Source organism: Ochotona curzoniae, unplaced genomic scaffold, assembly GCF_017591425.1.
Source record: "Ochotona curzoniae isolate NIBS_2020 unplaced genomic scaffold, NIBS_Ocur_1.0 contig_883, whole genome shotgun sequence".
NCBI classification, from domain to species: Eukaryota; Metazoa; Chordata; class Mammalia; order Lagomorpha; family Ochotonidae; genus Ochotona; species Ochotona curzoniae.
In genome coordinates, this window is record NW_024466599.1 from 51,634,554 (window position 1) to 51,659,011 (window position 24,458).

General features: G+C 41.9%; 1 protein-coding gene across 5 annotated transcripts in view; it reads right to left on the reverse strand.

Annotated features, from left to right (window-relative positions):
- Window positions 1–24,458, reverse strand: part of ANAPC1 (anaphase promoting complex subunit 1) — an 89,256-nt gene that overhangs the window by 61,449 nt on the left and 3,349 nt on the right. For 4 of the 5 annotated variants that reach the window (XM_040993522.1, XM_040993527.1, XM_040993523.1 and 1 more), the window contains 13 exons: window positions 22,747–22,798; window positions 22,437–22,537; window positions 21,784–21,863; window positions 19,671–19,744; window positions 14,569–14,714; window positions 14,182–14,402; window positions 13,013–13,222; window positions 11,645–11,740; window positions 10,718–10,808; window positions 10,568–10,633; window positions 3,386–3,520; window positions 983–1,123; window positions 533–593 (listed from right to left, as the gene is read on the reverse strand). In XM_040993522.1, the coding sequence (XP_040849456.1) occupies window positions 533–593; window positions 983–1,123; window positions 3,386–3,520; window positions 10,568–10,633; window positions 10,718–10,808; window positions 11,645–11,740; window positions 13,013–13,222; window positions 14,182–14,402; window positions 14,569–14,714; window positions 19,671–19,744; window positions 21,784–21,863; window positions 22,437–22,537; window positions 22,747–22,798 (1,474 nt within the window). The remainder of the gene's footprint in view (window positions 1–532; window positions 594–982; window positions 1,124–3,385; window positions 3,521–10,567; window positions 10,634–10,717; window positions 10,809–11,644; window positions 11,741–13,012; window positions 13,223–14,181; window positions 14,403–14,568; window positions 14,715–19,670; window positions 19,745–21,783; window positions 21,864–22,436; window positions 22,538–22,746; window positions 22,799–24,458) is intronic. The other variant, XM_040993524.1, reaches the window with a different exon arrangement.

Genomic DNA, 24,458 nt, shown 5'->3' on the forward strand with positions numbered 1-24,458 from the left:
AGAACTCTTCTTCCCTAGAGTCTTCCAAATTGCATTTCAGTAGTAATTCAAGCAGACTCTAGTATTTATTAAAATACTATGGTGGACTCTATTATGACCATATTTTGACTATAAGACTAAGTTCTATTCAATTAGGCAATTATGCTAATACCATACTTCACTGAAAGTTGAGGAACTTATTTTAGGATTAAAACTGTCATTAAATATGCCACGAGATATTTTAGCTGCTTAAGCTCTTGCAAGAGGCATGTCTCTATATATTATAATCTCGCCATGTGGTGTCTTCAACACGAGAGCACAGACAAGGAGCACCAGCCTCTCCTTCAACTATAGTCCAGCCTTATAGCATAAGTAGATACAAAGGGAAAAGGACTTCAAGCTCAATATGACTACTCTGCATTATGACTTCTTAGTACCGCAAAAATAATAAATAAATGTTAAAATTCCAATTACTAAGGATATCAGCGATTACTCCACACCTTATAAACCAAGCTAAGAATGCACAGAAGTGAGATCTGACTCCCCATCATACCTAATTCAGAGGTGGCAATCTCAGGAATAGTGATCCTGACCATGGAGCCGTTACTTAGTTCCTAGTAAAAAGAGTAGAACACCGAAGACAAAATAAGTAGAATCCAAACATTCTAAGTCTTTGAATATCTTAATTAAAAATTCTTAATAAAAAATGTCTGATTTTTATAAGGACACCAAGAATCAGCATCACCAAAAAAAAAAAAAAAAAATTCACTGATCATTAATGAAAGACAATTCAATTTATTGAACAAGTTTTGTCAATAAGTTTTAAACATAACTTTAGAAAAATTTAAAAATTAGAGCTAAAACAGTGGAAAAAAATGACACATCACACAGATTTTTAAAATCATGAGAAATGTTTGCTTGCATTTTTCAGACAAGATGCTGCATTCTAACAAATCCCTCACATCTCTTGGACAGCACACTCATCTTTTAACGGTTTACTTACTAGAGTAACTCTGTTATGGACAGGATCCCTGACAGAATGGATGTAAGTGCCAAGCTGCTGGAAAGTGCAGTCCTCAGTATAGAGAGAATCATGGAGTTTGGAAGAATCCCTGAGTTCTGGAACCGGGGACAACAGAACAACCTGTAAAAAGTTACCAACAAATCAGATGAGGCATTTTTGGAGAAATCAAAGCTACAGAACAAAATTATTGTGCGCTAGCTACAACGCTGTTCTCTGCAGCAGACAAGGATCCTCACGGAAACAGCCAGAAAAGGTGCACGCACAGCAAAGCAGCTGACTGCTGGCACAGCCAGGCTGTGGAGGCGGCATGGATTACAGAAACAAGGCCCAAGAGAGAAGGAAACTGTGGGGGTGGGCAGACACACTTCTACAGCTTCTCCTGCTCGACGTCATGCAATTTCTGGTGGGAAGGGATGCATGTGCTAGGCTGACAGGAAAGCTACCACTAAATTTGGAGAAGGCAGCAGGCCTCTTGGTCATCTTTCACTGTGACTGGAGGCAGCCAAGACAGACAAAATTCAGGGAATAAAACCCCAAGGAAAGCAGAGCAAAGAGACAATACCAACATTTTGTGATATTTCCCTTATAGGCAAACATTTGAAAATATAAGAATAACTACGAATGTGTAATAAAAACCTTAAATGATCTTAGTTACTACATACAGGCAGAGCCTTCCAATTTCATATCTCCCATCATGTCCACTGTAATTCCATGTATAGATTTCCAGGAGCTATCATCAATACCTAGAGTCAATGAGGCCTAAGATGTACCTGGTATGATCCTGCTTCTACCTCAACAGTTACCAAGAACAATTCAGCTCCAGTGGTCTGGTTCTGAATCTTACAGTCTTGCCAAAAAAGTGGAAAAGTTATCCACCAACATGATGGGCCATGGTATCCCGGTGCTTTCCCTGCTAGCAGAAACCACTGTTCCCGGATTTAGAGAATACTGAAAAGGCTAGAAAACATTTTTCATTATAAAATAAAATCTTAAATCATGCTCTAGAGCTTTTCCTATTACCCTTCTAAGAGTTCTGTTAATGTACTGGCTTGAAGGGAATCATCTCAACATAACATGTGCATAAAAAATAAAATGAAGACCTAGATATTATCCCAACTTGGCAGTGCTGCTCTTCATTCTGAACTGCTGTTCAACTCCTACAAACAGATGTCCTTGATATATGACCTATTTTCTCTGGGCTTCCAAACTCGGGCAGCAGAACCACCTGTCCCTGTTGCTAAAAAAAACTCCAGGCCTTGTTCCTCAGCACCCCATCCCAACCCAACAGCATAAAACCAACTGCTGATATACTGCTATTTCCACCTCTTTGGGATCTTCTGTCACATCTCTCCTTGCCTCACATACTCCTCTAGCAGATTCTCTTCACAGCTCTTCTATTGACACAGACAACCTCCTGTAGAGTCTAACTGGTCTCCTGATCTTTAAGTCTGAGATACACCGATCAAAAACAGATTCTGACACTCATCGTTCCCCAAAACCAGTAATGCCCTGACAGCTGCATTTGGAATAAAATGATCTTCTCATCCTTCCTCCCTTTAACAGCACCTTACAAATGATATGAAACCAATTCTACCACAGTAGAACTCAGAAGCTGACAAGTAACAGGCAAGTGTCCTATTGGGCTCATCTGTAAAACAAAGATCAAGATACCTCCATCTTCAAAAAAAAAAAAAAACTATTTCAGGGATTAAATCAAATCAACTGATCACAATGAAGCATTAGCCAACAGTGCCTAGAACACAAAAAAATGCTCATACAAGGGTCATGATTATCATCCTTCCCCAGCCCTGCAGATCCCACAGAAAATCCACAGATGTACTGAGGACTTGTTTGCTTGCAGATGGAGTCATAAGTAACACTGACAAAAGAAACACTCTTTACCTCCTCCATTCATCCAGTCCCATGTGAACTCGCTCTGCCCTCCAGGGCCCTTTCTACCTACAGACACTGAGCTAGATTTGCCTCTCAGAGCTGAAGCTTTGGTTGGGCCCCATCATTTCATCAAGATGTTTCTGACTATCAAACAGTCTACTACGGCACTTCCTGTTCCCATTCATAAGTCTTCACTTACAAAAGTATAGGAAATAAGGTCATAAGTTATTATAAAAATAGTGCATTTATTCCACCCAAATAAAGTGTGAGGTTCCTCAATAGAAGAATGTATTATTTTCCTCTCACTAACATCTTCATAAAGTACACTACTACATGAAAGGTCAATTTATGTTAACTAGACTATTGATGTATAAAAACATTTACTCTTTAAGTATTTGCCACAATTAAGTGAAGCAAGGGAAGAACTAATATTTGATTAACTTTTTTAAAGCAGCAATAACTTTTGGCAACACCTACTCCACCTCTTACCTCATCCATCGATCCAAGCAGTTTACTAAGAGGTTTAGGAGTACTGACACCATCCAGGGGAGTGCTGGGCCGAGGCATTGTGTTGGACATTGTCAGGGAAGGAGCTGGCAGTCCAGGAATAAAAACCTTTCCCACCTTTGGGTAATAAAAAGATATTGAAAAAGACAATGGTTTTAATGTATCTTATCCTTCTGTAAAATACTAAGGCAAACAAACACATATTATCTTTTGGGACATCACAGTTTATGGTCGCCAAACACAATTAAAAACAATTAAAAGTTCACTAAATAATCAAATTCCAGCATCTTACTGCAAATACCTTTCTATGGTTTTTGTTGGCTCAACTTTGTCTTCATTACTGGGGATTTCCTTTGCTCAGTGGGGAGTACTAATATGCTTGAGATACTATACTGAAGTCTTCATATTACATTTTCTACCTTTTTGGTGGTAAAGACATCAGGACTCCATGCTGTCAGAGGATATATGTAGGAACCTTGTTAACTAACTCTCCAGGCAAAGAGACACAACCCTAACTACACCCCAGGAGCTGAAAAATAAGCCTTCGTGATATCTGAATAAATCAAATTCAGCCTAATTTTTTTTAGAAAGACCTATTTATCTATTTGAAAGGCAGGATTACAAAGAGAGGGAGAAAAGAAAGAGAGAGATCTTCCATTCACTGGTATACTCCCCAAATGGCCACAGTCAAAGCTGGGCCTGGCTGCAACCAGGTGCCTGGAACTCCATTCAGGTTTCCCATGTGGGGAACAGTGTCTTCTGCTGCTTTCCCAGGGTACAAGTGGCACGGCCAGTTCTCAAACCAGCATTAACACGAGATGTCAGTGTCAGCACTGCTGGTTTACCTTGCTGTACCACAATACGTCCAATCAAACCCAATTTTTAAAAAAATGTGTATTTTTATCTACAGAAAGGCAGAGCAACACAAAATGAGAGAGCGCTTCCATCTATTTCTCAAATATCCACCAAGAGGAGGCCTGAGCCAGGCCAAAGCCAGGAACCCAGTGCTCCACCTAGGTGTCCCAGAGATCACTGTCTGTTATCTGCCAGGATGCAGGAGCTGCATCAGAAGCACTGGAGCTGGGACCTGAACTGGCACTTATGTGGATTGATGACCATCACAAGCTGTGGCTTAACCTGTTGTGTCACAATAGTCAAACTCGACCTAATTTAAACTCTCCACCTCACAAACTGTCTTCAACCTGGACTCTAAAATTGTCTTTCTCGAAATAACTTTACACAAAATGGAATAAATTCTTCATTGGCGTTAAAAGAAGGAGGTAACAATTCAAGCTAGCTGGTATTATTTATTAGCTTATCCATAAGGTTCTCAGGAAAGACAAAACAAATTCATATTCAGTCTGAAAACTTGGCAAGACTAACAGATGTACAAAACTAAGTGAAAATTTAATAGTATACATTTCTATTAATATATTAATGAAAGTTGCCCAAATAAAATCCTTAAGCTTAAAAAATAAAAATGAGGATCCAGAGTGGCTAAATCCTTGCCTTGTGTGTACCAGGATCCCATACTAGCATCAGTTTTGTATCTTAGCTGCTCCACTTTCCATCCAGCTTCCTGCTTGTGGTCCAAGAAAGCAGTCAAGGATGGCCCAAAGCCTTGGGACCCTACACCTGTGTGAGAGACCCAGAAGCTCCTGACTTCTGGCTTCAGATAAGCTCAGTTCTGGCTGTTGTGGTCATTTGGAGAATGAACCAGCAGAGTATCACTGACTCTGCTTCTCTCTGTAAATCTGCCTTTCTAATAAAAATAAAGAAAGCTTTCAAAAGAAAAAAATAAAAGAAAGGATGAAAGAAATGTAGGCATTTGGCACAGCCATTGAAACCCTAGCCGGGACATCTGCATCCCACGTCACAGTGCTGGATTTGAGTCCAGGATTCCTGACCATGTGCACCTGGAAGGCAGCAGGTCACGGCTCAAGCATGTGGGTCCTTGCCACTCAAATGAGAGACTCGACTGAGGTCTGGGCTCCTGGATTCAGGTTAGCCCAGTCCCAGCTGTTCCAGACATTTGGAGAATGAACAAGTGAATGCCTCTCTCTCTCTCTTAAAAACAGTGAGGGGAAAAAAAAAGGTAGTGAAAGCTAGTATAAAGTTTTTAAAAACCTATCAGAAACGCATACCCCCCCCTGCACAGTTCAAGGCTGGTGCTGTGGTTCAAGTCGAAGGTGTCCTATTAATGAGTCTGAGATGACACTGGAAGATGGCATAAGTGTTACCATTGATGTGGAAAACCCAGATAGTGTTCCTGGCTCATGGACTCAACCTGGCCCACACCTGGCCATTGTGGTCATCTCAGGAATAAACCAGCAAATGGACAATCAATCTCTGTCATTCTCTGCCTCTCCTTCTTTCTTTCTCTCACTATGTCTTTAAACTAACCTTAAAAAAAAATAAAAGCTTCCAGTCCATAAAAAGACAACAGCAAGCACATCCGATGCTATTCTTCCCACAAATTACCAAAGGGGAACAAAAACACTACGTAAATTTATAATGTAATTAATTATAAAAGGCATGGAATATAGACTGGCTAGGAACCTAGACCCCAAGAGGGATCCAATGATGAATTCTCTAGGTTTTGTTCTGCCTTTTCATTTCCTTACATTTCTGGCCTTAGATTCTCAGGGGGTTCACACCCAGATATGTCCACAGACAGACAAAAGAGATCTCAAGGAAATCTTGCTTTTTCTAGCCCAAGTGTTGGGAAAAGACTGACCAAGCAGGACATGACACTTGCACTACTCCAGGCAAGAACTAAGAACCAAAACCCGAGCCACCTCTTCCTCTGCCCCAGGAGCTATAACCTGGAGACTGCATGACACTCACGCCCCACGACGGGGCACACCACGTTGCAGCGTTCAGTGGCACCTTGGGCAGAGCCCCACCTAGCTGGAAAGCTCTCTCATTGCCAGGGGGAAGCAGCTCCCCTGTTTCCCATCCGTTTCTCATCCGCAGCCGGAAACAAGGGAGGAGCCTCGGCTTTCAACCTAGCTCTACAACAACAAGGAAGCACACAAGGAAGAACAAAGATGGAAAAATACATAAACAGAGCCTGAGGGCCTGTGTGTGGCACAAGAACAAAATAATATTTATTACCATTAGAGAAACCAGGAGAGGATAAAAGCACGAAGCTGCAAAATATTTGTCAAAAAATGTCTAGATAATTTCCCACACTGAGAGACCTATAGTTGCAAGTTGTTGTACAAACCATTAGCGGTATTAAATCCAAAGACACCCATGCCACACCAGACACATGAAAGTCAAATTTCTGAGAACAAAGAAAAGACTTTTGAAAGAAAGCAGAGAAAAAAAAAGTATTATCACTAAGGATAGCAAGCTCAAAAAAAAAAAAAAATATCTTTCATCAGATCCAATGGAGGCCAGAAATAGCACATTTCTCAAAATCCAAAATTTTACATTCCAGTAAATTTTCCTTCAGGAAATGAAAGTAAAACAAAACCATCCTCAGATAAAAGGAACCTGCAAGAAATTATGGTCAGCATATTTGCAATAAAATAACAACACAATATGATTCAAAATGAAAAGGCAAAGCTAGAACACAGAATCATTTTCACATATTTTTAGAATATTTAATGTTTTATATTTGAAAACAAAAACTGTAATATTGTCAACTGTGGTTTTTTATGAAGCGGCAAATACTACTTAAGACAGCTTAATCATAGGATAACCCAGTGTTTGGCTCAGAAGGTTAAACCTGCAGCATCTACACTAGCATTCCATGTGAGCGTGGGTTCAAGTCCAGGCTGCTTCTGTACTGATCCAGCTCTCTGCTAATCCTCCTGGGAAGTTCCAGGTGGGTGGGCCTCCACTACCCACAGGGGAGACACAGACGGAGTGTAGCACAGCCGTCCAATGAGGCCATTTGGGGAACAAAACAGCAAATGAAACAACAATCTCTCTCTTTCCCTATTAAATAAAAATTCCACTAAAACATAAATAAGTATATCAGAGTAAAGCAATCTATACAGTGTCATATCGATAAGAGTAGATTCTGACAAGTTACATACATACATATTGTAAACTCTCATACAACAAAATGTTTAAGTATTCCATAGGAAAAGGAAACCAGAAAATGAAAGATTAGTGAAAACAAAACAGGTAGCAAGTGGCAGATTTTATCTAGCACGACACTAACCGTATTAAATGTAAATGGCTGAGTACAATAATTAAATAAGAGATTGGCAGAAGGGCCCGGCGCGGTGGCGCAAGTGGTTAAAGGTCCTCGCCTTGCACGCCCGGGATCCCATATGGGCGCCGGTTCTAATCCCGGCAGCCCCGCTTCCCTTCCAGCTCCCTGTCTGTGGCCCGGGAAGGCAGTCAAGGACGGCCCAAAGCTTTGGGAACCTGCACCCGCGTGGGAGACCCGGAAGAGGCTCCTGGCTTTGGATCGGCATAGTATCGGCCCGTTGCGCTCACTTGGGGAGTGAATCATGGGACGGAAGATCTTCCTCTCTGTCTCTCCTCTCTGTATATCCGCCTTTCCAATAAAAAAATAATAAAAATAAATTAAAAAAAAAAAAGAGAGATTGGCAGAAAGGATTAAAAATACAACTCAATTATATGTTGACTATAAGAAATTCATGTCAAATATAAAAACACAGGCTAAAAGTAAAAGGACAGAAAAAAAGATGCATCATGTGAACACTAGTCAAAAGAAAGCTGGAATGGCCACTAAGCAGACTTCAGAAGACAATGCCCTAAAGCTAGAGACTTCAGCTGAACGTGCAGAACCAGACTGTCAAAAAATCAGGCCTAGCACAATGGTTCAGTGGCTAAACCCTCGCCTTACAAGTGCCAGGATCCCAGACAAGGGCCAGTCAAGTCTCGGCTGTTCCACTTCCCATCCAGCTCCCTGCTTGTGGCCTGGGAAACCATTCAAGGACAGACCAAAGCCTTGGGACTCCGCACCCTCATAGGAGACCTGAAAGAAGCTCCTGGCTCCTGGCTTCAGATGGGCTCAGCTCTAGCTGTTGCGGCCACTCGGGGAGTGAATCAGTAGATGGAAGATTTTTCTCTCTGTATCTCCTTCTCTGTAAATTTCCCTTTCCAACAAAAATAAACAAATCCTCAAAGAAAAAAAAAAAAGAAATCCTATAAGTCTTCAATGTGTAAGTAGCAAACAACAGAACCATAAAGTGACTGAGGCCACCAGAGTTCAAAAGATAGTTTACCCAAATTGGAGGATTAAAAATGAATACAAAAGAAATCAATTAAATTTCCTATATATCGCAAGAACACTTAGAAAATAAAAATTTAAAAACAGTAACACTTAAAATAGCATTAAAAACTATGAAATATTTAGGTATAGATTTGACAAAAGACACATCTGACATAATACTTGTGGATTTATCCTGTTTATAGATCAAAAAAGTAAACATTACAAAGATGTAAATTATTCTTTCAATTTATCTAGATTTATCCTAATCCCTACCAAAATTCCAACAGCCAAAACAAGATGGAATAGACAGATATCACACTTTTTCTAAGTTACAGTCCTAGCTATTCTATATAAAATCACACGATTCAGAAAGGCAAAGGGAGAACTCAGGACCCAGAAAGTGACATGATAATGAATGCCCTGGGTTTTTCTGACCTAGGTGCTAGGGAAACTGACAACCCAGAGACATCATGGCAGCACACAAAAAGGAAAAAAAAGAAAGAAGACCCATGAAATCCTGCTTCCCAAAGAACAAGGAAAAGAATAACCCAACAGGATGACACTTAAACACAGCAAGCAGCTGACTGTAGACAAACACCATGACAAAAACTGCAGCCCGGGATGCATCCCCTCAGTAAAGGCCAAGGGGGGGACCTAACTGCTCACCCTCAGGGAGCGTCACTTTGAGGATGGTGTGAGGGACAAACAGCACTACAGTTGTGCAAGAATGTAAAACACTCAAAATCCTCATGCACTGCTACAGGCACAAAGCAGGAGAAGCTCCAAGCCAACACAGCCTACCCTCTGAAAAGCAATCTCGTACCACATGCTAAGTACCACACGCATATTCCCTAAAAACCAGGAAGCACATATAAGATTTTGTTTCAAGGATTATTTAACAGAGGAATCATGAATAAAGCTGATGATGATAAAAATAAAGCTTGATGGAACAAAACAACACTGTAGACAGTAAATCAGTAAACAACAATGATAAACAGACGAATCAAAAAAATAAAACAAGCATAATATTGAGTGAGTAAGCTGGGAAACAGCACTAGGTAAAACTTTTAAAGATTCATACGCAAAGAAAATAAAACAACTCATTCTTTAGTGACACACAACTGCAAAAACTGATGAAAACAAGCAAAAGTTAGGATAATGTCTGTGGGAATGGCAGGAAAAAGAGGCAGGCTGTTCAAAGTTAAGAGAAAAGGAGAGTAAGCCAGTGCTGGGCCAGGCTAAAGCCAGGTACTACACCCGGGTCTCACGCACGGGCAGCAGAGGCCCATCAAGCTAGCTGTGCCACCTTCAGCACTTCTCCCAGGCCGTTAGGGCGAGCAGGGCGCTGGATCAGGAGTGCAGCATCTGGGACAGGAGCCAGTGCTCACTCGGGATTCTTGCATCTCAGGCTGTGGCTTTACCCTCTATGCCATAATGCTAGCACTGACATTCTACTCCTTAACCTCAGCAGTGGCTGTATAAACATTTACCTCCTAATTCTTCAATTCCTTGTGTTTGTAACCAAGTTTCATACTTCAATGAGTCTGTATCTAAATTTCACAAATGTTAAACAAAAATGCAGCCAATTAATACTACATTTAATGTAATGAAATGTCAGGATCAGCACAGTGGCTCAACAGGCTAATCCTCTACTTGCATGCACCAGCATCCCATACGGCTCAGGATTGTTTATGTTCCGACTGCCCAGCTTCAAATCTGGCCCTGTACTTATGGTCTGGAAAGGCAGCAGAGGATGGCTCAAGCCCCTGGGACCCTGCACTCATGTGGCAGACACGATGGACGCTCCTGGCTTTGGACTGGCTCAGCTCTGGCTGTTGTAGCCACTTGGGAAGTAAATCAGCCAATGGAAGATCTTCCTCTCCTCTCTATAGAGTTCCATTTTCAAAATCTTCAAATAAAAAATGGAAGCACTTCTACTAAAGGCAGGGCTATTTATTTCTTACCCGCACCACTCCAGTATATAGCACCAAGTTTCCACTGCCTTCCAGGACCAGCATGGTGTCTATCTTCTGAAAAAAGGAAAAAAAATTATTTTCTGACCTGAGAAGACCAGCACAAAATTTTTCCTTTTCAAGAGAGCGGCCTGCGTCTACCTCCACAGGTGCTGCGTCTTTCGCATGGATGCTGGTGACAGAGCCAAAGATGAGCTGGGTTTTATCATTACTCTCTTGGAACTTTACACACCTGAAGAGTGAAATAAAAACAAGTAATAATAATAAACCCCTGCTACATGCAACAACCATATGAACCTTAGGAGGATTATGTTTAATAAAGACAATCTTAAAAGGCAGATACTTATTTGTTTTGTTCCATACATTCTCAAATGGAAAATTTACAGGGAACAGATGAATGCTGCTAAAGTAAGGGGTGGAAGAAGGTGCAAGGAGATTATGGCATGTGTCTGCAAAGGGGCAGATTTTTCCTTAAGATTTATTTATTTTGGGGCCCAGCACAGTAGCCTAGAAGCTAAAGTCCTCACCTTGCATGCTCCAGGATCCCATATGGGCACTGGTTCTAATTCTGGTGCTTGTAGGTGTGAATTTAACCACTGAGCCATCACACCAGGCCCAAGGAGACCTTTTAAAATGTTAGTTTTTATCCTGTGTGTTTATACAAATATCACACGTGGAAAAAAAAAACCATAATACTAGACACACAAATGAGCATATGCAAAATTGACGGAAACTGACAAATGTAGGTCAAATTCTGTTATGTATCGGTGTCCAGCAAAGATTCACGTACAGAGGCAGATGGTTTCTAGAATGCCTGCCTGAGGCTGGAAATGGCCAGTGGGCACAAGAGCATCTTCTCATGCTGACAGAAATGTTTTAAAACTGGACTCGACAGCTGAATAACTCCATAATTTACTAAAAATCATTTATCCAGGACATGTCAATGTCAGGAAATATACATTACTAGTTAACAAAGCTCTTTAGCAAAAAACAAACAAACAAAAACCAAACAACAGCAACAAAAAACCTAAATGATTTCTACCAGAAACAGCAGGAACAGGTACGCACCGAAGTTGGAGCAGAGGCTCTACTAAAAAACACAAGAACTTCTGTCCACACAGGTCAGACGTAATAAACACTTTTGAAGCTTGTGAGTTTTTCTCCCTGTAATACACATATTAGTAAAGCAATTGTCAGTGTTGGTGCAAAATTCTTCCATGATAACTAATCTCTTTGATACACTCAGTGAGAAATCTCAAAACTACCTGCGTTAAACAATGGCAGCCAAGACACGGAAACACGTAAAAATTAATCTTCATGATCCCTAACTTCCTTTTAACTTTGCTTTGCGCCCTTCACGCTGGGTTTGGGGATGTAATCCTCACTAGCAGACTTTCAAATTCCATACTCTACAAGCTGACTACCTATAAAGTACACAGAGATGAATTTCTATCCACTAAGAACCTAAAGGGTCAGATTATAGCGCACCTTCTTTCTGTACCCTGCTCGGTCCCCACTTAACTCCTTTTCTCTAAGCCACAGCTCTAACAATTTTGTTTTATTAAAGTGGTACAGAAGATGACAAATCTGTGAGATATAGATGTGCAACATATTCGGTCTACCAATGAGGCACTGAAACAATAATTGGGGCCAGCACTACAGTATAATGAGTTAAGTTGAAACCTAAGATGTCAACATCCTGTATGGGCACTGGGAGTCCTGGCTGCTCCACTTCCCTCCAGCTCCCTGCTAATGTGCCTGGGATAGCAGGAGAATATGGCCCACGTGTTTGGGCAACTTTCCCCAGCATGGGAGCCACAGATGATGCTCCTGGCTTTGGCCTGTCCCAACTCAAGCCGTTATAGTCACTTGGGGGAATGAATCAGATGATGGATGGTCTTGCTTTGTCTCTCCCTCTCCAACTCTGTTTGTCCTTAAATTTCTTCCTGCATAGAGACATAAGCATGGACTCAGCCATCCTATAAACTCACTGCCATTCAGATCCGTCCTTTTCTGACAATCCAGGCACCTCATCCCGGAATGCTATCTTTTTTGCTCTACAACCGTCTGACATCTCATGGTTTTTTGCCAGTTATTTCTTTTTGGTTTTTTTAAATCAAGCCCCAATTTTTTAAATATTATAAAATCCCAAATGTCCTAATCTGGTCCTAACATACCAAAAATTAGTTGCTTCTTCTTCAAACATCAAATACGTCACATCTGAAAATTATTACTAAATTAAGAAGTATCAAAACAGTATTTTTATGATCACTGTAATATCATTAATATTACCTACTAAACCTGAGGTGGCATTAATATATACCTCTATATATTCTTGTGTGTATTATACTTATTAAAAAAAAAGCAAGCCTTAGGCTAAAACACTCTCAAATAGATCCTAAGACTTCCAGCCATATAAAAAGACACACTCCAAACCTTATGTTAGTCATCGGTTCTGTCCACAGATGATCAATACACAGCTCAGGAACGATCGGCTCTGTTTCCGGGGCCAGGAAGGAACCATTAGAGTTGCTGCTTGGAGAATGGGAAATGCTGTGTCTCTTTGGAGACTGATTATGGCTTGAAATGTTGAACCTTTGCACTCCTGAGAAAGAATGCACTCCTAAGGCAGGAGAGTGAGCACGACTGTGGAAGAAAGAGAGTACACGGCAGTTAGCAATGCCTGCTCCGTGACACAGCTTCCCAAAACCAACACTCAGAAACCACTTAAAGGAGTCACTTCAAGTAGTTCACGTCAGCACATGTTACAGTAGTCCATACACTTATATCTCATCAAAAGAATCTATTCTATTAAAACAAAGTTAGCTCATTTCCTTCCTCAGAAAATGTTTATTTAAAAGGGTTTAAATTGCATTTCTGTATATCACACATTCACCAACAAAATTGTCTTTGTCACACAAATATTCCAATGCATAAATACATATATTTCACCTTAGAAAGACATAGTTAACAAGAATTAAAGAAAAGCATAAAGAAAAATAAAATGGTACCAAAATATTTCTAGAATTAATATTCATCAAACTGTGACCACAGAGCAACAGAAATGAAGCAATCAATCTTACGACAAGCAAAATCAGCTTCTAAACACATCTCAGTAGGGGCCAACATGGTGGCGTAGCAACTAATCCTCTACCTGTGGCACTGGCACTCCACACGGGCGACAGTGTGAGTTCTGGCTACTCCACCTCCCATCCAGCTCCCTGCTACAGGCCTGGAAAAGCAGTATAGGATGGCCCAAGTACATGGGTTCCTGGGCTCATGCAGGAGACCCAGAAGAGGCTCCTTGATGCCAGCTTTGGACCACTTCAGCTCTGGCTGCTATGATCAATTAAGGAATAAACCAGCAGTTGGAAGATCTCTCTCTTTAACTCTGACTTTCAGGTAAAATAAACAAATCTTTAAATATGTGTGTGTATATACACACAGAAGAGACAGCCAATTTGAAAGTCTTAGCTAAAGCAACACAACTGAGATAACAGCTGTTTTCCCAGAAACAGTCAACAGAAACTTTAAATCCTTCAACATGTGAGGCAAAGGTATCCTTCTCTGGGGCTATCTCCTTTAGAGCAGGGGAGCATGTGCACCTGAGAGCTGCCATGTTGGAGATAGAAGGAGAGCGAGAGTGCAGACTGGGCGACGAGGTGGAGCGGCTCTGGCTGTGAATGGAGGAGTAGTTCTGGAACGGGGAGGCCACGGGCGACTCGCCTTTGGAGAGGCTTCTGAGATGTGCCGTGAGGGAGCTGCTAGTGGCCGCATTCTGCGGGGTTCCCCCTTGCTCAGAAAACTTTAAAACAGCATTCTCTTCCTTAAGTCAAAAGGGAGACAACAAAACAAGACAATAATTAGAACAAAAGGGCAACTTTCATATTGGAGGATATACAGTAGATGTCCCACAATCTCACAAATGATTCTTCCCAAGACCGTGGAAGGTGTTCAGGATTTCCCACTCGTGCACCTGCCTTTCTCCTTACCTCTGGTCTGACTCTTCGCAAAGTCCACACAGAATGCACATTTTGAACAGAGTCATATGTCATTACAATGGAGGGCTCAATGTTGAGGAAAACAATCTTCATTGCTGGGTCTACAACATAATGGACCCTTGATGAACCAAAAAGACCTTAAAAACAAAACAGAAACAATGAGCATCAGAATGACGAACTTCACAAGACTGATCTCTATGAACCGAGTTCTTAAAATTCCAAAAGGGAAAAGGAAACCAAACCAAAGAACAATGGCCACTATTACCTTGTGTAATTAACTCTGAATTTTAAAACGTTTACTTTCCATTTCTTCCATAAAAGATATTACTGATAAGAGCGTTACAAGTTTCACTTTCAAATACATGAAGTAAATTCTGAAGACTTCTTCTGACTCATCACCAAATTCATCAGCCACAGCTAAGAAGGCCACAGACTCCTTCAACAATCAGCTTCTTTATAAACTGCAGCCAACTGCCTGCCAAGTTTAACTTCCTTACAGATCCTGTTCCTCTGTAGGAAATCTGCCCTAATAACTGTTCAAACAGTTCCACACAGTGCAGGGCTGTTTCTGCTCTGCTGTCAGCAGTTGCACAGTGACATCCTATTGGGGCAGCTTGCACTCCAACAAGCCAGGGAGTAGCTCCCACAGCCTGATGTCACAGCTTCCTAGCTGGTTCCCTCTCAGTTGAAATACTTAAAACTCTTTTCAAACAGCTACCTTACCAAAAGCTTTATTATTATATAAAGTAACATATAATATATTCATCCTGCCACCATCTCAAAATACCAATGACTGATGTTTCCCTGTTTTTATCATTCTGTCTTTTGCAGTCACAAACACGTACTTTGTAGGCTGTCACAAAGACAGAACTGTTTACAGTTTACAGTTTTGTGCCCAATTTGACATTATGAATGAGCAATTGCTGAGGTCACTGTGTATTACTCCAACATATGACCAATATCAGCTGTATGCCATTTCATCACTGGCCCTAACATGCTGACTTCGAATGACCGTATTCGCTAACAATTTTATTTAAAATTGTGAATAAACTTTCTCATAAAAGGCCAGAGTAAATTGTCTGGACTTCGTATCCCATAAAGCAGAGTATGTTATGTTATTTCAAGCAAGGATAGTAAGACATGAAAATTCACAGTATAGACTCCTACCTTACTAAAAAAAATCACTTCTTACAACTATCATTTATTTACTTATCAACTAGGATCAGGTGAATAAATGGCAATCTCTAATTGATTTGCATGCCTCATTTTACTAAAGTAACTGCTGAAGTTAATACCACAGTAAATAAGAAGTTCTTGCCTTAATATGAATTACTTTCATATTACTTAAATTACATTATTGTTTTGTAAGATAGGTCAGTTTTGACATAGGCTTTTTTATGATCCCTCCCACCTTTAAATCAAAATGCCCCCAGCTGTAGGCAACAGTCTAGGCTGCACTGTACCTAAGCGTTTCACTGCTAGGAGAAAAATAGCTAATAGCTGGCAGGCATCCTGGCCCTGGTTAATGCCAAGTTTGTGTTAACTATACCAGTATGCTTATAGCTGCTTATTTTTTTGTTTTTGTTTTCTTCATAAATATGTAAGGGACAGATGCCAAGACACCAGCAGACGGGGTCTAGGGACCCATGCCGAGCATCCTTAGACCCCAGGATGGCATGGCACACCACCAGAGGACTGGGCTTCCGGATCTGCATGCTCGCAGGCATGGGAAGCTGTGGACTACTCAGGAAAGTAGGTCTAGAGATGTGTGGAAAGGAGCACTGCTCAGACAGAATGTGACAAACAAGGAGTGACTTCTGCTGGACTTCCACCCAACCAGGCTGCTGCATATGCAGGTAAATGAGGGGGCTGACATCATGTGGTTTGGAGGAGGGAAACTGGAGGACCTTTTGGGACCAAACCAATATACCTACCCATGTGGGAGACCTCAGCTGGGCTCATTGGTATCAACCACCACCTATTGGCACACATGAAAGCCATGGCTGGGGGGGCCTGTCTGGCAGGGCTGAACCACAGTACCTGCCAGTGAATGCAGGGGCACGGGTTGGACATTAGGCTTGGCCATGACACTAACTAGCATGGGAAAGAACCAGGTGTGGGAGCAGATTCTGTGGGGGATGTGTGGGCTCACCCCTGTGGGTCTGCAATACCAGCTGGTTTTCCTTAGGGCTGGGGATGGTGACAGACTGAGCCAGGCATGATCATGGAACTCACCAATACTCATGGTAACTGGGGCTGGGAACAGGCCAGGCTGGTCTAGCCAACACCAGTACACATACCCAAGAATAAGCGTGAGACGGGCTGGGCCACAACATCCACCAGCACATACAAAGGCTGACATTGGGGACAGACTTCCAGATAAGGGCCTAACACCCACTGGCATGTGAGATCTGAGTCTGGGAGTGGGCCTAGACATGGAACTTGAGGACCTCGCAGGTGAGCTGTAGCGCCTGATGGTAAACATTTGAGTCAGCTCGGCAGGGTTGCTGCTTCACTTGCTGGAAACTGTAGTTTAGCTCTGGGGAGGGCAGACCAGACACAACTAGGCCACACCGTAGCACAATGACATGTACAGGAGCCAGGATGGGGTATAGGCCAAGCTGGGCTAGGCCAGACTATCACACCTACCCATTTGCATGAAAGCCAGTCATGGGGTAGGCCAAGCAGGGCTAGGCTGCAGCACCCACCAGCAAAAAGTTGGGACCGGGGGGCAGGCCTAGCGAGGTCAGGCTGCAGGATCCAATGGCAAAAGCCAAGCAGGGTGATAGCTTATGCCAGTCTGGGTGAAAGCAATCACTGGCATTCACAAGATCTATGGCTGCAAGCAGTCTGATTGAGGAGCGAAGCAGATGTCCTGGCTGGGCTGCAGTTCCCACACTAGTGGGAGTGGAGAGCTGAAATGGGTGCGGTGAACTGGGATGGACATGACTGCAGCATTCCTTGGCTAAGGTGTGACCTGGGTCTGGGGTGTACCAGATGGGACTAGGCCCTAGCACCTGCTGGTTCTCCCAGGAGCCAAGTTAGGCGCAGAATGGGCTGGGCTAGATCTCGGCGCCAGCTGAACCACGCAATTACTAGATCTGAGAGTGGACCAGGCAGGGCTGGGCTGTAGCACTCAACGTTAAGAGCCAAAATGGGCATGGGATGGTCAGGCAAGGCCACTGTACCTGCCAGGACAAGAGGTGGGTCAAGTCAGGCTGGGCCAAGAAACAACCAGTGTGCATGGGATCTGTGCTTGGAAAGTAACCTGATAGAGGAGCTTGGGGAACTCTCTGTCATGACACAGTCCCTACAAGTGAACACAAGAATCAAGGCTGGCAGGCCCAGGGGCATGGCCTAGCGGCTAAAGTCCTCACCTTGAATGCGCCAAGATCCCATATGGGCACCGGTTCTAGTCCCGGCAGCTCCACTTCCCATCCAGCTCCCTGCTTGTGGCCTGGGAAAGCAGTCGAGGACAGCCCAAAGCTTTGGGACCCTGCACCCGTGAGGGAGACCCGGAAGAGGCTCCTGGCTTTGGATCGGCATAGCATCGGCCATTGCACTCACTTGGGGAGTGAATCATCGGACAGAAGATCTTCCTCTCTGTCTCTCCTCTTCTCTGTATATCTGACTTTCCAATAAATAAATCTTTAAAAAAAAAACAATCAAGGCTGGGGACAGCCCAGACCAGGCTAGGTTACAGTATATGAAAGCATATGTGTGGGGACAGGCCAGGCTAAGCGTGTTCATAACACCCACTGGCAAATCTGAGAACCAGGACAGGGCGCAGGACAGGCCAAGTTGAGCCACAACACCAGCCAGTTCACATTAGGGCCAGGGTACTCCAAGCTGGGCTAGGAGCAGAGAATAGGGGCAAGTCCTGTCAGGCTAGACCATAGAACCTCCTGGAAAGTGCAAGATCTGGGGCTGGGAGTGGGTCTAGTGGGGAAATTTGGGCATCGCTGATGGGCTGCATCTCCCACAAATAAGCATGGGATACAGGGCTCGGGGAGGGCATGGCTGGACAGGCAGTGGCACCCCCAGCATGAGTGTTAGCTAGGTAATGGAGTTGGTCAGGTTGAACTAGGCTCTATGTATATGAGAACCGAGCAGGATGCAGAACAGACCAGACCAGTCTATTGAATACACTGGCATGCTCAGGAACCAGGACTGGGGACGGGCCTACTGGGGGTACCAGGGGTTCCTCTGACTAGGCTGCAGCTCCAGCTGGTGTGTGCAAGGGTTGACTATGTGGTGGGCAGGAACAAGCTGGGCTATAGCATCCATTTGTTTGCTTATGAGATAGGGCAACTGCAAACACCAGTGTGTGTGTAGGCTAATTTGTCTAATGGACGAATCCAGACCCCACACTGGCTGGCACACACAGGAGTCAAATCTAGAGTCAGCTCGGGTGAGGTTTCTCTGGGGACTCTCAACAGGACCACCAAACTCAGAACTCAACCACAGGGAAAAATCACAGGATATGTGTTTGACCATGGCATGTATGTGTCAGAACTGGGTCTCCTTGGTTGTTGAATTCTGTGCAGTGGACAGCATGCCCAGATACACAGGGGGGACACGACAACCAGTTCACTAAGCCCTGCAGAGGATGACTGCATCAGAAAGAACAAAACAAACTAGAGAGTTCTCATAGCTAAGCTTTGACAGTGAGTAACTGGGTGTTTACAGATTATGTAAGTCAATGGACTTTGCAAGGGTTTCCTCAAGTTTAGAGTAACAAAATGAACAGCATCTCAGAACTATCAAAACCACTTAAGTATTTACGCTCAGAACATGCTCCACATCAGGGACCCTGGGATGACATCAGGTGGCCTTTCTCCATCCCTGGGTACTGATGCGGTTGGACTGCTAGGAGCAGCCTTCTTCCCTTGTCTCCCCACTATTCCCAGATCTGAGAAGAAAACAGGAGACTGGAAACAGTTGTCTCATCTACTTTCCACCATTCCTCGATCCTTCCCACCCTAATCAGTGGTCCACATGGGCATTCAACCTTTTTAACTATATAAACAGCATCAAAAATAAATTTATTATTAAAAAAATTTTTAAAGCATATATTTAAAAAATGCACTTACCTCCAGATTTACAGACAAGTGGGGTTATTTCATCCAGTGGGTGCAGCATGCTGAACATAGTAGGTAAAGGTTCCCTAGCAATAAACAAACAAATGCGTAAGTGCTCACCAGCACAGACTGTGTGCTTGCATGAACTGCACACCTTCCTTGCACAGGAAGAGCTTCCTCAGATTATGCACTCAACGAGAAACCTCTCATCTCGAAAGGCAACCTTCTAACCTTTTGCTATACTGTTTTGAGTATTTTATTCCTAGAAATCTCTCCTCTTGCTTAAGGCAATTCTGTCCTCACACGGAGGGACATGACAGCACCGCCAGAGCGATGGGCGTTGGGCAGTGTTTACAGACTTCAGTCGGTGTGTCTACAACAGCTGAGCCATCTAGCTTCTTACACATCCTCATACAGAAGTGCACTCAGCAAAAAGAAAAGACTACTTCAAATAAATGAGTCTGAATTTTTAAGAAGTGACTTTTTAAAAAAAAGGTAAAAGCTTTCTATCAAAACAGAAAGATTTAAAAAATTCATGCCAATTTTTTAAAATGTAGGAAGTATCCTAAAAATTTAGCACATTATGACAGGTGCTACATATTTCTGTCTTCCAATGAGTTCAGGATTAATAGCGACACAGGCTAAGCACACTGTTAATAAGCTTCTACCATTTGCTGTGCACCTAGCACATACCAGGCATGATATCAAAGCTTATATACACTTAGCTTAAGTTCTGCATAAATCTGAACAGGTAAGTGATAAACGATTATATGTATCTTGTGACAGAAAAGAAACCTCTAAAGAGCCCAAATCATAAAATGGCAGAGTTAAGATATGACTCGTGGGCCTGGCACAATAGCCTAGCAGCTAAGCCTCGCCTTGAGTGCGCCAGGATCCCATATGTGCGGCGGTTCTAATCCCAGAAGCCCTATTTCCCGTCCGGCTCCCTGCTTATGGCCTGGGAAAGCAGTTAAAGATGATCCAAAGCCTTGGGACCCTGCACCTGCACAGGAGCCCAGAAGTTGTTCCTGGCTGCTGGTTCAGATCAGTGCAGCTCCGGTCGTTGCAGTCACTTGGGAAGTAAATCATCAGAGAGAAGATCTTCCTCTCTGCCTCTCCTCCTCTCTATATATCTGACTTTGCAATAAAATAAATCTTTTAAAAAAAAAAAAAGACTCCTGCTGGGCCCAGCATGATGGGTCAACTGGATAACCCCCTCCTTGCAAATGCTAGGATCCCATATTGACACCCTTTCATGTCCCAACTGCTCCACTTCCGATCCAGCTCCCTGCTTATGGCCTGGGAAAGCAGTTAAGGATGGCCCATAACCTTGGAACCCTGCACCCACGTGGGAGACCCGGAAGAAATTCCTGGTTCCTAGCTTCAAACTGCCTCATGTACAGCCACTGTGGTAATTCGGGGAATTAACCAACAGATAAAAGATAAAGATAAAAGATCTTTCTGTCTCTCCTTCTCTTTGTAAAATTGACTTTTAGTAAAAATAAGTAAGTCTTTTTTGAACAAAAGAAATTATTCATGTTATCATTAAGCTATTTCCCTGTTTCATTTTAAATTTTTAAATCATGATGGATGAGGGAGCTATGGATAATTAAGTGATAAGCTAAGAGTGTACAATAATAACAAAAATCAGCACCTATCTATGCCATCATCACTGGAATAATCACCAAATAGTTTTATCCCAGAACCAACAGCAAAAAGGCCCAAGCAACACTCTGAACTAGGGTAGATACTGTGGCACAGGGAGTTAAGCTAACCACCCGTGACACTGGCATCTCAAACACCAGTTCAAGTCACATCTGCTCCACTTTCAATCCAGCTTGATGTGTCTAGGAAAGCATCAGAGGAGAACCCAAGTGTCTGGGGCTCTGCTACCCATATGGAGACCCGGATGGAATTCTGGGCTCCTGGCTTTTCTAGCTTTGATCCAGCCCAGCCTTGGAGATTGTGACCATCAACCAACAGAGGGAAGAAACAGCTTTCTGTTTTCCCCCATCCCTGGTTCAACTCTGAATTTCAAATAAGCACATCTTTATATATATATATATATATCTCTTTTACATATATATGTATATGTAAAATACTCCTAACAGAATCAAGTCAATACCTTGGTGGGCCAGGAGGTGTCTCGTGTGAACTGCTTCGTTCAAACAACAAACCATACTTAGTGGGCCAAACATTTGCAACCTATCACGTAAAAAAGGCAGACAGAAAGAGAACCTATCCTTATAAAATGTTTTTAGGCAAGATTCCAAAGCATTACATTTCCCCCCAATTTATTAACAGCTTTATAAAACAGCAAGATCATTAACTGTAAGAATTTTTAATAACAATATTTAGAAGCAATTATAAAAGAAAAACAAATCTAAGAAAGAGAAGTCCAGTGTGAATTCCTGTCAGCATCTTGTATCACTAACAGAATAACATCATAATACAATTTAAACACCAGCACTGGACTTTAAAGATGGACAACAGAAATACCTGCATAACTCATTCACCATTTAACACAATTTTTATATATAAACTTAAAGATCTGAGAAAACTTCATAATTCTTCATTAAACAATGTAATTTTTTATGCAAACGACAGAAAAATGTTAGCTGCAAAAGCAGCCAAAGTTTAGTTATCACAGTTGGCCAAAAATATTCTTAATTATCATAAGACATGAGATGTAAGACCTACTTCTGACACCAAACAATTCAGGAATGTTCTCTAACAAAACAAACAAAAACAAAAAAATTCTGAAACACTCAAGTTTACCTGGAATGGTAAGGAAGCTATGTAATCCTTTCCTTCTATGCTGTGCATGTTAATGCAGGAACTTTGCAATATACATATGCATTTTTCAATTTCAAAGCGATCTGAAAAGATAAAGTGTATGTGTGGATTTTTTTTTCCTAAAGAGTTCAAGCCTAACAGCACAATGAACACACAACATAAAAATGCTTAATTAAACCACTGTTGTGAATGACTACGTATTTTGGGGGAAAAAAAATTAAAGATGAGACATTAAACACTAAAGATGAAAACAGAATCATCGTGAGAAATAAATTTTTAAAAAGAAACTTACTGTAGGTCTTTTCAGACTTATCCTGTGATATGATGAAGTCACACCACAATGCCTAAAAAGAAAACAAAACACTTAACTAAAAAAAAAAAACTAGATAATAATCTATGAACTAATGGCACATACGTAAAAATTGTGCTTCCTTCTCAGCTCAACATGCATATCATGGGAACAATAATACAAAGAAATCTACACTAACTGATGACAAACACTGTAAGCAACTATGTGTGCAATTAAGTTTTAGAAGAAGAAAAGACAGTCAAAAACCAACTGGACAAAAGCCTGTGGCACAACCTGTTTTAACACCACATCCTACATAACAAGCTAAAGACCAGCAGTTCACACTTGTTACTTAGAAGCTCCAGCATCACCAACTGATCTTAACAGTCTGCACACTGACTCTAGAAAACCTATTCCTAAAAACTCACATCTTCTCGTCTTCGAAGTCCATTTTAGAAGATACAAACCAGGAAAAGCCAATAAGCTTTCACTGGAATATATCACAATCACCTGTAATTATTCAATGGGATTTAATGTATTTGGGTAAAATACAAAAAATCTACTATTTCAACCACTTTGTAACGTATATTTCAAGAGATTAATTACATTGAAAATATTGCACAACCTCACCACTACCCATTTCCAGAACATTCTCTGCACCCATACACCGTAACTACCAACCCAGCCCTGGGAACCTGTGTTTTACTTTCCCTGTGAATGTGCTATGCTGCACACTTCTTGCAAATGCAGTATTACATGCTGCTTGGCTCGTTTCCACTTTTTGGCTTTTATGAACATTGGTGTCCAAATACCTGCCTGAGTACCTGGTTTCATTTCTTTAGTGTATATACCTAGAAATGCAATTGCTAGATCATGAGGTAATCCTAAAGAAAACATTCCACAGCACAAGTTTACATTCTCACCAGAAATGCACAGGGTTCCAATTTCTCAACATGCTTGGTATTTCTTGGGTTTTTTTTTTATAAAAGTCAACCTATAGTGGCATATCATTATGGCTATAATTTGCATTTGTCTAGTAATGTTGAGTACCTTTTCACGTGCTTATTGATCATTTATGTATATTCCTTAGAAAATGTTTAAATTCTTTTGTTCATTTTTTAATTGGTTGTCTGCTTTTCTGAGGAGTCGCAGTGTTGACAGTACTTTAGCATATGAAAATTCAGGAAGAGGAACATCCATCAGAGTTGTGCTCTCACCCGAAGTCTCTAAAATCTGTTCTGCACCTACTATGTCTCAACTTCCTTTTAATGAAATCTTTTCCTCTAAATAAATTAACACTTCTTTTACCACTGATAGCTAAGAGGGCACTAACCTTTGCATTTCTTCCTCAGTACTTTTTCACACCTGCATCTATCTATACTTTGTCCAAGGCACCAATCTCTCTGGCTTAAACTAACATAAGCTTGTGTCCCAGACTAACCTGCCCATTCTCCAGTCAACCCCATATATCCTTTCATACTTAGCAAGCAATCCAAAGGATGACACCTTACCCTTTTATCCTACAGTACTATGGTGCCATGGTACTATTCTTTCACCCTACAATACTAGCATTCATTTACAATTCTGGCCGGAATGAATTACACAGGAGGTTACAAAATGGTAACTTTCTAATTCCACCACTTCTCCTACACACATTAGCAGGCAATCTTCCACATCTTTTCTTCCATCTAGTGGAGTTAAACTGTTTTCCTTAC